At 43.3% G+C, this 14,036-nt stretch overlaps 7 protein-coding genes across 7 annotated transcripts; 3 read left to right on the top strand and 4 right to left on the bottom strand.

Moving 5' to 3' along the window:
• Positions 1-154: 154 nt before the first annotated feature.
• O0I10_001401 (uncharacterized protein) lies at positions 155-765 on the bottom strand (the record flags this gene model as incomplete). The annotated part of the gene is made up of 2 exons (XM_058481498.1): positions 155-526; positions 595-765. 2 exons carry the CDS (start codon positions 763-765, stop codon positions 155-157), a joined length of 543 nt encoding a protein of 180 aa, XP_058348136.1.
• Positions 766-2,390: 1,625 nt separating this feature from the next.
• On the top strand, positions 2,391-3,683 carry O0I10_001400 (uncharacterized protein; the record flags this gene model as incomplete). The annotated part of the gene is made up of 1 exon (XM_058481497.1): positions 2,391-3,683. One exon carries the CDS (start codon positions 2,391-2,393, stop codon positions 3,681-3,683), a length of 1,293 nt encoding a protein of 430 aa, XP_058348135.1.
• A 198-nt stretch (positions 3,684-3,881) lies between these two features.
• Positions 3,882-4,935, bottom strand: O0I10_001399 (uncharacterized protein; the record flags this gene model as incomplete). Its single annotated transcript, XM_058481496.1, has 5 exons — positions 3,882-4,301; positions 4,373-4,507; positions 4,681-4,715; positions 4,781-4,847; positions 4,906-4,935. 5 exons carry the CDS (start codon positions 4,933-4,935, stop codon positions 3,882-3,884), a joined length of 687 nt encoding a protein of 228 aa, XP_058348134.1.
• An 801-nt stretch (positions 4,936-5,736) lies between these two features.
• On the top strand, positions 5,737-6,692 carry O0I10_001398 (uncharacterized protein; the record flags this gene model as incomplete). The annotated part of the gene is made up of 2 exons (XM_058481495.1): positions 5,737-5,812; positions 5,881-6,692. The coding sequence occupies 2 exons, from the start codon at positions 5,737-5,739 to the stop codon at positions 6,690-6,692; spliced, it is 888 nt and encodes a 295-aa protein (XP_058348133.1).
• A 233-nt stretch (positions 6,693-6,925) lies between these two features.
• On the bottom strand, positions 6,926-10,486 carry O0I10_001397 (uncharacterized protein; the record flags this gene model as incomplete). Its single annotated transcript, XM_058481494.1, has 6 exons — positions 6,926-7,009; positions 7,077-7,985; positions 8,042-9,161; positions 9,221-9,398; positions 9,484-10,013; positions 10,086-10,486. The coding sequence occupies 6 exons, from the start codon at positions 10,484-10,486 to the stop codon at positions 6,926-6,928; spliced, it is 3,222 nt and encodes a 1,073-aa protein (XP_058348132.1).
• A 1,356-nt stretch (positions 10,487-11,842) lies between these two features.
• On the top strand, positions 11,843-12,778 carry O0I10_001396 (uncharacterized protein; the record flags this gene model as incomplete). Its single annotated transcript, XM_058481493.1, has 1 exon — positions 11,843-12,778. One exon carries the CDS (start codon positions 11,843-11,845, stop codon positions 12,776-12,778), a length of 936 nt encoding a protein of 311 aa, XP_058348131.1.
• A 194-nt stretch (positions 12,779-12,972) lies between these two features.
• Positions 12,973-13,606, bottom strand: O0I10_001395 (uncharacterized protein; the record flags this gene model as incomplete). Its single annotated transcript, XM_058481492.1, has 2 exons — positions 12,973-13,036; positions 13,098-13,606. The coding sequence occupies 2 exons, from the start codon at positions 13,604-13,606 to the stop codon at positions 12,973-12,975; spliced, it is 573 nt and encodes a 190-aa protein (XP_058348130.1).
• Between the last annotated feature and the right edge of the window lie 430 nt (positions 13,607-14,036).

Here is a 14,036-nt window from a genome sequence, read left to right as displayed (position 1 = left end):
CTGATTTGACATTACATCCACCACCACCACCACTACCACCCCTCACATGACTCGATCCATGACTCATTTCAAAATCGTTCGTTGATCACGCTTTTTGTATATTCTCTCACTCACACTTGCACCATATATAAACAACAACTGTCATTTTTTGGGATTAGATACATTCATGGTAGCCAATAGCTATTAATGTTGGGGAGGAGGATGAGGATGAAGAGATACCGCTGCTAGCTTCTAAAGAAGTTCCACGAGAATGGAAAGGATGGCTTAAACGGCTCATGATGCGATGGATCTTTGTGGGTGGTAGCTCAATGGAAGAAGAGCAAGAGGAATGGGCGGTGGTGGTATGAAGGCTGGGGCTGGTTTTACTACTACTACTGCGAGCTCTATTATTATGATGCTCTTGGCGGACTTGACGTCTTTCTTGTCGTAGATCATTTTGCAGCTTGCGTTCCATACGAGCAAGATAGCTTTGCCGATCAATAAATTGTAACGCACGTTCAACACGGTTTTGACATGTCGAAGGATTCTTTTCCAAAGGAGGTCAATTTATAAATGTTATATGCAATCCGCTACTATTACTACTAGTTGGCATACCAGAGATGTATGGAGTGCAAGGTTACGTGCAGTTAAGGGCTGTCGGGTTAACACGTATAATCGTTGTTGTTGAGGAAAGGGTTCTGTGCTAGTGTTTGTTATGGATAGAGTAGAAGAAAGTGTTGGGTCTTGGTGGGGGCATTGGGTGATGGCATTCTTCGTATTCGACATAAAAAGGGGGGAAAGGAAAGCGAGAAGAAAAAGAAAATCAAGAAATAGGACTCGATCACTTGTTGTATAAAGCGCACGGGTAAAATGAGTAGCATACGTGGGCCACATGTGTAACATCTTGAACGGTGATCAACGACTTTTTACCGGTTTGTAGGATAAACTGATGCCGTGTTGCCAAGACCATATGTCGAAAGGTGAATACCATTTAAGTGGTGCTTGCGACATTTTGGCCAGAAATCAAAAGCGAACGGCCAAAAACGCTCATCCTAATCATTAATCGTAATATAATATCTCTTGGATGGTGATACAACGAGCTTCTTGTGGTGGGAGTCATTTGCTTATTAAAGGAGGCGTGGCTTTTGTGCACTATTATACGCAATGCTGTGTAGCCCCATTGGTTAAGTAGTAGCTCATGACAACGATCATCCATTATAAAAGCATACATGGTACCCTAGTGATCGAAATTTGCTGCATTTCATTGAACATGTTAGACAATGAATACGAGTGGGCGATCCATATTAAAGAGAAGAGTCCATGATGGTCCTTATCATTGGTTCTAGATCTTGCGCGTTCTCATGCTTTTGCAGCGGGTTGCTCCTGTACTTTTTTTTATGCAGGATAACTACTTGATGCGATTGCCCAATTCTTGGTAAGGTGATGGATGATATGTATGTGGCAGAAAAAAGAGTAGCTTGTACAAGTTACGTAATGATAGCCCGATACCCTAATAGAGAACAACAAGCACTGACCATCATCCCATCTCTGCATTGTAATAAGGTGTTACAATTTGCATGGCTAAACGGGATATAGATATCAGCTGTGTTGTTTTCTCATGCGGTTCGCCATTGATGGTTGACCCTGCAGTTTCAAGTACCCAGCATGTTACCTGGGGTAATCACTGCGCATGAAAATATTGCTGGGTTGCATGAGTATTACAGCCACGCGTACTCAGCCGTTTCAGAGTCGGCATCAACGCGCTTTTGCTGGCATATGGTTGCATTAAAAGAAGAGCTTGACATCACATTACGGTATTGGATGCTTTAATAATTAAGATAAGAATGAATGATGATGATGTACTTATTAAACCAGTGATGCCTGATGTCTCAGGTCCCTGTTCTCCCATCACCCACACCCAACAATCAAACCCCCATTCCTGGGCCCTTTCTCATTTGGTCATGTGTTGATACCATTGAAATTCTTTATTCTTTCGACCCCTCAATACAATGTGCTTTCCATTGTGAATGCGATCGCTATGGGATCATGAATGTATAGCTTTATGACAATTGCAAAGGAATAAATAGCAAAACTTTACAAAGGGTGGTGCTGCAGTTGAATGCCAGTGATGCTGCTCCTTGCAGTGACAATGTAAAAAAGGAAGGAGATAAAGTGAATGACCCCTGTGCGCGTCTCCCAACAGGGTTTTCCACTATATGGGATTGGGGAAAAGGAGGAGGAGATGAGTCTCAGAGAGAGAGAGTGAGAGAGAGGGGAAAGAGAGAAGAAAGGTTGGCTTATCTTCCTCTTTTCCCTTTCTTTTTTCCTGTTCTAGGATAATTCCCGTATATATCATTTCTTACTCTTACTCTCTCTCTCTCTTTTTCTTTCCCCTCCTCTCCTTTTATTCTATGACTATTGTCTTTTCGATTAAGCGGAATCGTTCGTCAAGTGCTTTACGATCATCCACTTCAGGTCACGATTTTGTTCCATCTTTTCAAGAACCAGCAGCTTCCTTTTTATCATCAAAACCCAAATCCATCTTTTCAAAACTTGTCTCATCATCGTCACCTTCCTCAACCATTTTGGGTGAACATAGACGACGTTCATCAATCACCTCAATTTTACAATCTTGTTTTCGTAACACTGATGACCATGACACTTTTGGTCGCCAAAGAAACAACAGCAATGGTGTCAACGCATTTGAAAATGATGCCCTTTTTGAACGCTATCGCTATCAAACACAACATCAACGGAAACGATCCGATCATCGTCCCCTGTTCGCTGACAACAATCGACGCACAAAGGATAATGAAGACGACGATGAGGATGATGAGGATGAGGATGATGACCCACCACCACGTGTTATTTGTTACCAGGAGGAGGAACAGCAACGTCGTAGTATCCTAGTCAATCGGAGTGGACATCGACATACAACAAGTCTTCAAATGCCTGGAGGTAGCAGTTGCTTGAACAACAATAGCAGCATACATCATCATCATCATCAATCTTCATCATCAGCCATACACCATCGCCGTAGCAAAACTGCCACTCACATTCGACATTATTCCCACATCTCCTACATTTCATCTTCCAACATCACAGCTCACTCGGGTGACCTGACAGCCAAAGAATTCGCCGACATTGCTGGTATAAGGATCCTACCAGATGATGAAATCAGTAGTAATAGTGATAGTAATAACGTTCAACCTTGTTGTTGTCACGAAGATGAAAGAGATTTCAATCGTCGCGATAGCTTAGCGCACATGTTGGAGGAGGAGCAGCAGGAGCAGGAGAAAAGTGATATACCATTACCAGCAACAACAGCCCATCATCCTACTAGCAACAGCTCCTTGTATGTGGATGAGCAACGTGGTTCTCGGTTTTCATCATCCGATGAATACAATCAAACCACAACAGCAGATACGACTACCACTTTACCACCACCACCGCCACCAGCTACTGGAACAACACATAAACCACACATTTGGGACAATGCATTCTGGCGTCAGCCTCATGTAGGGGGTATGGATAACTTTTTCACATGCACAAAAAATGATGCTGAAAGAGAAGCCATTGCCACTACTATCTCACCCGAATCCACAGACAAAGCCTTGGTTCCACCTGTCGTACAAGAAATGCGATCAAGGAACAGCACCGTCTTTAAAAAAGGTCGATTTGAAGTTCATGTCGAATCCCTCTGATACCCCACACCCTTCATCTTATAGTATTATGCCCAACCCATCATTCCTAATACAATATTGCAAAAGCACAATGCTCCATAAGGTATACCAAAAGTCTCTTCCTGGGTGTGTATACATATCCTGTAAAGGGTGTTATCCTTCATCCACAACATGAAAGCCAACAAAATAGGAACGTATGATAGTGATATGGATATTGTATTAGAAGTACATGTACAAATCATCGTCTACGGGGTGGTCTGTAGTAGTTGAATCTGGTACAATCCAAGCATCCGCTACATCTTCATAGGACATGGGGACTTGCTGGTCATCGTTGTCTGTTGTGGTATTGTTGACCTTTGCATGTCGTTGTATAAATAGGTTTCGCTTGATGGAATAATAAAACCCAATCATGAGATCCATTTTCATGTCATCCCCAGGATCATCATCCATCGTAGTAAAAGTAGGTCGCATGATGCGTGTCACTGAAGCGATCGCTTGGAGATTGGCTCGTGCAATAAGTGCAGCGGGGGATGGCGTATATAGATGTTGTGATCCACCTCTGTCATTGTTGGCACGCATAATAACACGTTGGATAGAACGAGCAATGGTGGGGATCATGCATGTGATTTCAGCGAGACGCTACCAAAAGGTGATGATGAGTACGTGCTTTGTAGTAATAGGAGCCATCGTGGATGATCATGGACACTTACTTTGGCATACTCGGATGAAAATACAAGTGGATAGAGCTTACAGAGATTCCGGCCAATGATTTGGTTGAAGACGGATGAAAGGTATTCGTTAAACGCATCGGGTGGTGATTCCAACATGTCTTGTAGCTCGTCTGGCTGTAAGAAAGAAAGCCAGTTAAGGACTTTTATGATGTGTTGAAGAGCGATGGTTGTTCACAAAGCATTTTAAAAAGGATATTGTCTGCCTCGAATTCCAACATCAGGTGAATGGTGGATAGAGTTGCATAAGGTGCTGGTCGCTTGAGGATGTAAGAAAGAGGCGTGCTCACTGAAGCTGAGGATCGGGTGATGTGAAAGAGAAAGCCTATGGTGGTAGCTTTTGTCAGGGGATTGCATTGGTAACGTATGAGTAATAATAATATCACTCGCCTTGAACATTCCCAAGCTTGTTTGATGTGTATATCCTCTCCAAGCGGAAGTCGCTTCGTTTCATGGCCTACATACAACAACATCAATAATGAATGTGAATAAACGTAACATGCACGTAAACCTACATTCTTGAGTGGTCTCTCTGCCCATGACATGGAGGCCACATAATCTAATCCGTTGATCCTGCAACCACAGTAAGAAAAGTTAAGGATGATTGTATGCACATCAAAGAAGAAGCAATAGTAGTAATCGCATGAATGAGATGAAAAAGGATATCTCCACAATGAGAGCACCATTGTCCAATACAACATCGAGCTTGTCAAGGGAAAAGACATCATCAGAGTAATTTGGATATTCGATTGTTGCGATGCATGTTGCACGAAGCGATGACAATGGGCACGTGTTGAAGGATGTGCTTTCTTTGATTCGTTGACGTTGTGCTGCAGGTATCTTGAAGGTCACGTGTAGCTCACGTTCTCTGCAGTGACGAAATCGATCCGTTTGTGATGAATTCTCGCAAGTAGGCATTTTGGATAAAGGAAAAGGAAAGAAGAAAGACAACGCCCGTTTATTGATTTCTTTGTCGCCATGTCGCTATTTTATCATGCGCCCCACACATACACTCGTTTGGTGTCACAGTTGACCTTTTCTCTGTTCCCAATCACCAGCATCGTCAATGGAGCACTTGAATGGAGCGATTTAGTAAGCAGCTGTGGGTGTAGATGGTACTCGATGGATCGTGTTGGCCATTAGTAACGCTTACCCATCCACTTGTAAGCATGTTGCACCGCCTGAAACCAGGTCACTCACCGCCTTTGTAATCACTGACAAAGGCACGGCAGCTATTGAACTCCGCTTCGGATGAGTATAAAAGGACTCGGTGTTCTCTCCTTGCCCTGGAATCAACTTTACAAAGTTTATTCTTTTCACCAAGCAAATCAACAACAACAACAACAATGGCTTCTCGTATTGCACGCAAGATTGTCAAGTCCGTTCTTTCTCGTGAACAAATGGATGGTGATGGTGCTCGTGGTATGTACTCTTCTCGTGTGGTGGTGTATATGATGTGTGTATACTCATCATGATGATGATGATTGTAGTCTTCCGTAGTATCGGTAGCATGCAGCTTCGCAACTTGGATCCATTCCTTATGCTTGATGAATTTGATGTCCATGCTCCTGGTGGTTTCCCTGATCATCCCCATCGCGGTTTTGAAACAGTGACTTACATGCTCGAAGGCGAATTTTTGCATGAAGACTTCAAGGGTCATAGTGGTCGTATCGGTCCTGGTGATCTTCAATGGATGTCAGCTGCCAAGGGCATTGTTCATGCTGAAATTCCTGCCAGCAACAGCCGTGCTCATGGTTTGCAATTGTGGGTAAACCTTTCATCCAAGGACAAGATGGCTGAACCCAACTACCAAGAATTCCCTGCTTCCAAGGTGACACAAGTTTCTCCTGAGGATGGTGTCAATATCAAGGTCATCGCTGGTGAATCTTATGGTGTCAAGAGCCCTGTCATGACTCGCACACCAACCATGTTTATTGATGTCAAGTTGGCCAAGGGCAAATCCATCGAACAAGTCATCCCCAAGGACTATGCTGGTTTCATTTACACCATCAATGGCTCTGGTCTCTTTGGTGCAGACAAGCATAAATCCGATGCTCATCATACGCTTGTCCTTGATGATAATGGTGGTACCTACATCCCTGTTGAGGCTCTCACGGATGACTGCCACTTTGTCATCATCGCTGGCAAACCTATCAAGGAACCCATTGTTCAATATGGCCCCTTTGTCATGAACACCCAACAAGAAATCTACAAGGCTTTCCATGACTACAGCCGTGGTATCAATGGATTCGAAGGCGCTCCCGCTTGGACTTCAAGCATTCGTGATCGATGGATGAAGTAAATATAGATTTAGTAGCAGTACCCAACAATAACAACCTATATCATCACATCCCATCACCCCACCACCCCTATCAAGTCATCCACCTCCTCCTTATATATGCTATTTGTAGATAGATATCAAACAACATCCGTACCATTGCATTTCTTTCGTTTATAAAATACCAATCTATTGTTTGAATGCATTTATCTAGTAGTAGTCATTGATGATGATGCTGTATATCTAGTAAGGGGTATCTAAGCGATTTGCCTTGTAAAGTATTCTGCCCATTGATTATCTGGTATCAGTGCTCCAAACAAGTCCTTCATCACCTTACCAAGCTACATGGAGTACGTTCATTAGTAACATAATAGCCATACATGTTTGAATACACGCTCTATCACATACCGAATCAAGATCACGAATGACATCTTCCATGAGCACCAGATAAGCATAGTAAATCATGTAATGTCCTTCCGAATGCAAAGATGTATCTTGTAGTTGGAGCATGAGTTGCTTGCGAGCTCTTTCGGCGGGTGGTAAATAAGGTGGCAAAGGCGTTTTGAGTTGTAATGCTGATGCAAGAACGTAAAAGTATAAGAGTGAGTTGCCGACCATTTCCTTGTATTCGGTGCTAGCTTCCAGAAGCACAAGGTGGATTTGGGTTTCTCTTTTGGCTACGACAATGCCAAGCGAAACAAACTTGTCCATAATGTTTTGGCATGTTGTGAGCAGGGTATCATAGGCTGCTGCAGGGAAGGTTCCTTTTAGTCTTGGCTCACTTGGTGCGTGTACTAAAAGATCCCGCAAGTGGATAAGTGATTGCTGGCACTCCGTTTGATGATGAAGCATTTCACGTTGGTCTTGTGTCATTGATAGATGCTTGTATACCCATGATAGCCGAATAAGCAAGTCCGATAATCCCTTTCTTAGTTCAACACGTGCTGAATAAGGCCAAATGTAGGCTGTCACCACCAATCCAAAGACAACGCCCAAAGACACCGTAATGCACCGCACGATTGCCAATTCCATCACGTCAAAATCCATCATCTCGTCATTACGATGGTTGTAGCAAAAGAGTACCACAAGATTGTATGCCAATAACGCCACTTGGCCAAAGCGTCCATGCTTGTGATACAAGATAATCCAAAAACTGGGTAGCGAATAGATCCATGACAATAAAGCCAGCACCACAGGCTGCGCTGGAAACAGTGTATAAGTAATAGCAGCCACCACACATCCAACTATCGTTGCAAGCACTCGTAAAACCGCCGTAAGATTAGTTCCACCCATGGTTGGAGATAATAAGGTCATCACCTAAAGCGAATAAACGTGAGCCTTTGATTGTTGGATACCATACCAAAACAACTTACTGTAAGCAATGTCCACTCCATGCGATACTTGTAAAAGTAAGGTTGTGTCTGAGGGATGAATGCAAAGGATGATAGGACAATGGCTGTTATCATATTCTTGGCTGCAAAACGCACCGTATGTTGTCGAAACCAAGAAAAGAAGCCCCATAACCTCACACTGAATTTGTGTCGTTGTGTGCTTGGCGTAGGTGTATGCAAGGTATTGAGCGTATTATGGTTGTTGGGTACAGCAAAGGGTTCATCCGTATCGGTGGCCATGGGTCGTGTCGATTGCTTGTTCATGGCGGTTGTACTGCTACTCGTGGGCTCAATGATGTTTTCAACGCATTGCACAAGAATAGAAAGCTCTTTGGCATACTCGAGTAGACAAAATACAAAAAAGTAGACCAAATAGATATTGTCGACTGGAACTTCCTTCAAAAGTTGTACATGCAATTCAGCGCTGTTGCTTCGACGATACATATGGGACAATGCATGATGCAAAGATTCTTCAAAAAGCGCCATGGCCACTGTCAAATTTTGTCGTAAGAGGCGAAAAGAGATAGGGCGGCGTTGCATAGTGTCAAATTGCGATTGGAGTTGAACAATGGTTTGCTTGCATGTATACGCTAATGATTTCATGGGTGCACGCACGGTCTTTATGAATTCCAATAATTCTCCTCCTCCACCTCCACCATTCTCCTCATCGTTATCGGCTATGGTGGTATCGTTGTTGTTGTTGTTGCTCTGCCAACTTTGCTCTCGGCGTAATTCATGCTCAAATTTGCGTCGTTGATCACTCGTAGTAACATTCCATGATGTCGTTGTCGTACTATCATTGGGATTTCGCATCCTCATTGCTTCAAATTGAAGACCACAGCTGCTACGAAGACCACCCACGTGTCTTTCAAGACGTTGAAGGCTGGCAACAATCTCATCATATCCATCCACAAGTTGAAATTCCAATTTGGCATCCGACAATGACTTTTTCATGGCTGCAAATCCGGCACGTTGCGCTTTGATCGCTTCTTGTAGCTTTTTGTTTGCCGTAAAACTTGGTAGATCAGCATCCAAAAGAAAGGTCTTTGTAAGCAACTTGAGCAAGACGCGATTTGACATGAGGCTGTTGTGGATATCAGCTCTACATAGATGATGAATGAATAAGCGTCCTTAGATGTACATCGTAATCATAATGCATACTTTAGCTTTTTGGTAGCCGTCTCAGGCCACAAAACTAAGCAAACAGCTATTGATATGATGGTGCCGATAGCCACAAGTACAAATAGATGTTGAATGAGCGTGAAGCTATAATCATTGCGATCCGGAGAAGCCTCTCTGACAAGTGTGGATAGGATAATGATGAAGGCAAGAGCCGATGCTACATGATGATGATGATGATGATGATGCATGTTGTATATGAGTAATGTTATCATGATGACAATGAGAAATGATATAGTTAATACCTGTTCCCGTGCTGGGTTTGTTCATGAGACCCTTAAAGTAAGCAATGACGAAGGAGCTGACACCGATCCAGACACCCAAGGTCAACCCATAACTTAAAAGGTATCGGCCATCGTTCAACAAAAGATCATTCACCCAAAGGCTGATCATGCAAAGGATCAAGGCACACACTGTAAATAGCCATCCATAGCCTGCTGCTTCCACCATGCCGCCGATTGTCTTTGCAGGATTGAAGAATACGGTCACTGTAGCTGCTAAATGGCTTGCTGCCATCGAACCCCCCACAAGCTGATTCAATATCGGAACAAACGTAAAAAGCGAACCGAGCATATACGCTACGCTGCATTTGATCACTCGTTTTTGGGCATAACTCAATCGCCATGATATCTTCTTCCTCTTGTTGCGATGGATAGTGTTGTTGTCATGGTGGCGGTCATCATTGTCATCATCGTCGTCGTCATCATCTGAGCTAAGGTCAAGCCGCTTTCTTTGTCCTCCAAGCAAGGGTGTTGATTCATGATGATCATAATGTCTATTGATGAACAATGATTCCATCATCAATGGTGACATTGGAAAATAGGGGTTGCTTTTGTTATTCTATTACCTTTCGAGAGTAGTAGCTGATGATGGTGAAAGCAAGGATCGATCACTGTAACGCTGATAGTAATCCATAATTGACGAGTAGGATCCAGTTACCATTGTAGTCAAGGATACGGTGCGTCTTTGTAATGTACCATCTTCGAGAACCACTTGGTAATCACTCTCTCCTCCTGTGGATGAAGTCGATGCTACATTAAGACCAAAGTAGTCGTCGGCTACACCTTCAGGTGATCTTGGCGTTCGGGCTGGATGCTTGCTGCGTTTGATATTGATAGGCAACGAGTGCTGTTGTTGTTGTTGTCGAGACGATTTATGCAGCTGGTGATGGTCAACATTAGGTCGTCGATGGGTACCAGAAGAGGAGGAATGAGCTTCGACAATAGTGTGACAAGTAAGAGTCGACATTGAGAAAGCATTGAAGACGAAATGGAGTGGAAGAGAAGCGTGTGTAGATTTTCTTCATGCTGGAAGCCGATAATGGCTGATTCAGGCACACACCACACCCATTCACACACAGCATGAGCATGACTTAATCAGCCCAATCGATCGCACAATCAATTTTGGTTGGCTCACCTCCCCCCAATCAAAGCTGGCTGATAAACTCTATATTATTACACTCTCTCGCATATACCCAATGCACCTGCCACATCCCATCCCATGCACAGGCCAACATCAATGGGAGTTCTGCCTGAAAAGGGAATTACTTCAAATCCTTCTTTTGATAATCAAAAAATAGATTGCGATTGTGTCGTATGCACAATGTGCCCATATTCTCTCCCCGCACACACAAACCCATCATCCATATGAGGGATAATAAACGTTGACCTTTTACAAAGGAGTCTACGATGTTGGTAGTGATGCTGAGTACATATGGAATGCATGCAAGGGGCAATGATGATGGTGGTAGTGGTGGATGTATACATACATGCCATTGTTCAAACCTTCTATTACCTTCGATGGCATCTAATAATATGTATTCAACTTTCAAGAAGTGGGAATCCGACCAAGAAGAGAATGCTAATCCGAGTGAAGGGTTTACTTTATTCAGGGGCGGAAGAATACGAAGTTGGATGATCGATCAGTTCCTTTTTTCTATGAAACAAATGACCTCCAAAGTGATCAGCAATCGGAAAGAGTAGCGGAATGTAGAGGGCGCTTCATGCCTTTTGAGGAGGAAGGGCATGATGATCCCTACATTTGGCGCTATCCATTTATTTACCTTTTCCAATGAACGACCCTGCTGTGTAGCGTTTCAGTGCATGAATCGAAAGTTTTCTATTGACGTAAACGCGTTTTACCAAATCCGTCATCCTTTCCATCATAAATAGTGCTCTTTCTCCAGCTACCGCTGAGGTGATATTTTCTCAGTAAAAGTAACATGAGGAGGATGCACGATAATAACAGCTTTACATGTCATTTCGCTGTTCATGACAGAATTGGGATCACGGCCGATTGTAACACGGGGATGTAGAATAGGCTTTGTACATGAAACTGTCAAGCAGTGGGGCATTTAGGTGCTACCCCTCACGGAGAAGACGATCGCCAATTTGGGTAACTTGTGATCTAAAACAAGCAAAGATCCGAGTTAGGGATTCTGGACCCTCGGCTTTGACTTTTGATTTTGTTCCCAGATGCAGTACTTCAAGTCGCATAAAAGAAACGCGCCATGATGATACACTTTCACTCCTCGTCCTCCACACACTACTACAACTACTCTACTCATATTTCATTTCATCCATTTGTTGCCTTTCAATGCCCATCATGCACTACACACAACGACATTTCATCAGCGAGTTACCATTGGAATTACAGCTACAAGTAGCATCTTATCTTGACTTTGCTGATCTGTGGTACCTGAGCACCTGCTCACGCACATGCCGGTCACTCGCACACCAAGTTATCTTGCACAAGTACCACATCAACATCAAAGGGATGCATACATTCGATCGTTCTATTCATGCTGCTATGGCCCACGTGGAACGCCACGACACAGCCACGCGAGACGTGGCTCATCAACTTGCTGTCAAGATCCATGATTGGGTTCCCCTTATCCAATGCAGGTCATCCTTGGATATCTTAATATACAAAACTCTCGGCATCATACTCGACCATGTGCTCTATGACAATACAAACATCGACGATACCAGCAACGCCGTGGGACAACTCGTGGTCAATTGTCTCTCCGCCTTGCATTCGAATTTAATGACGCTCTTTGACAACACAACAGCAGACGTTTTCCATCGCTTACTACTTGCACACATTATCCGCCATCTTGACAACTTTATCAAATCACCCATCAGCACATGTACTCAACGACGACGCTCATTTCGTGTTTTTATTCGCTTTATCGGCATGTTGGCACAGACCAAACTCTTGACTATTGCTGATTTACATTCATTGGCTCAACAACGTATCGCTTATCTCCAAAAGCCTCCAACCTTGATTTTATGTGACAACAAGACCAACGTATCAGCTCGTGAACAATGGATTGAAGAAGCCGAACTTAGAACCATTGTACTATTTGATCTTTTACGAGCCGTCATCTCACGGCAACAGTTGCATTGGGATTCTGGTAAAGATATGCGCAATTTCGCTACCCTCGTCAATCAAACGGTGTCCACCTTGGTCTCCTTCAAGACATCCGTGAACGCCCTTGCTGCTACCACCACAAGCAGTAACAACACAACCGCGTATTGAACATACTATTACTACTACTGCTGATCTATATCCATCTACACGCTCTTTTGTATACCAGCCCTCTCAAAATACTACTACCTTTACTATTACTCCTACTACTATGCATTCATGATGGTCTATATAGTGTTTCATCTTCTTTTCCTTTCCCAAAACATTCGTTTAATTATACGTCATGCATTCAAAAAGGACACTTTTTATCTACGACTATGTACACGATCATTATGTGGTATTACTGTGGTATCTTCATCTTCGTTATCGCTATGGAAAAAAAAGTCAGCAACAACACCATTAAAACGCATCTACACATCTACACAATCACCTTTTCATGGGTGCTGTTCGCGGGGATGATGCTATTGAAGAAGAGGGTGGCGATAAAGCAGAAGAAAAATGTTCATTATCCATGTCTTCGTCGTCATCTTGTTGTTGTTGTGATGGCGTGGTAGTGGTGGTATCATGGCAACGGTGCTGCTGCTGTTGCTGTTCCCGTACCTTGTTGCCAAGGGATTCATCAAGGATTTCCAAAAGTCGCTGACACAAGGTACTTTGCAAAACATCCAAGGTATTGACTTCGGTATCATTTTGAAGGGAAGCGTTGATACTATGTTGAGTACGCGTGCAAGCGTCAGTGGTTTCAAGGACCTTTTGGTGTGTGTCGTCTAGCCGAGTGCTGATCGCGTTGCAACGGTCAATGAGCGCAAGAGCATCTTGTTTCACGCTGGCCATTGCACTTTCCAATTGCTTTTGGTGGCGATTTTGGAAGCGTAGCAAGTCGATTAGTTCACTAGAAAAGTCATATGCTTCGTCTTGGTCTGTAGTTGTAGTTGACATGCCGAAAGGGAAATAAACGAGCGAGATTCGCACACACACACACGCACTGCTGGATTATGCTGAGTTTTCTTGCATAATGAAATTACTCTACATGATAGCTGCAAGGGAATAATGGAGCTCCCGGATGATACGTTGTCATGTTGTACATACTAAATCAATAATGCCATCATCCGTTAAGTTATAGGCATTGGCTATAAAAAACAGCCTCCTTTCTTTACCATTGCATATATGAATATCGCTGCCGGCTAAACAAGATACCGCCAAGTCTTATTGCCAAGAGGAATGTATGATGACTATGTGCCTCCATTATAACCATCCCACCATATCCACATACCAAAGGTGTGCATGATAATGTTTGTCTTTGTCGCAAAGAATACTTAACTACTAAGGACTACGACACGTGTATAAGGGGTACTCAAGAAAATTGGCT

The sequence above is a fragment of the Lichtheimia ornata genome (genome assembly GCF_029851405.1).
Source record: "Lichtheimia ornata isolate CBS 291.66 chromosome Unknown scaffold00003, whole genome shotgun sequence".
In the NCBI taxonomy this organism is placed as follows: Eukaryota; Fungi; Mucoromycota; class Mucoromycetes; order Mucorales; family Lichtheimiaceae; genus Lichtheimia; species Lichtheimia ornata.
Note: the sequence above shows the minus strand (reverse complement) of the source record. Positions and strands in the feature narration are given on the sequence as shown.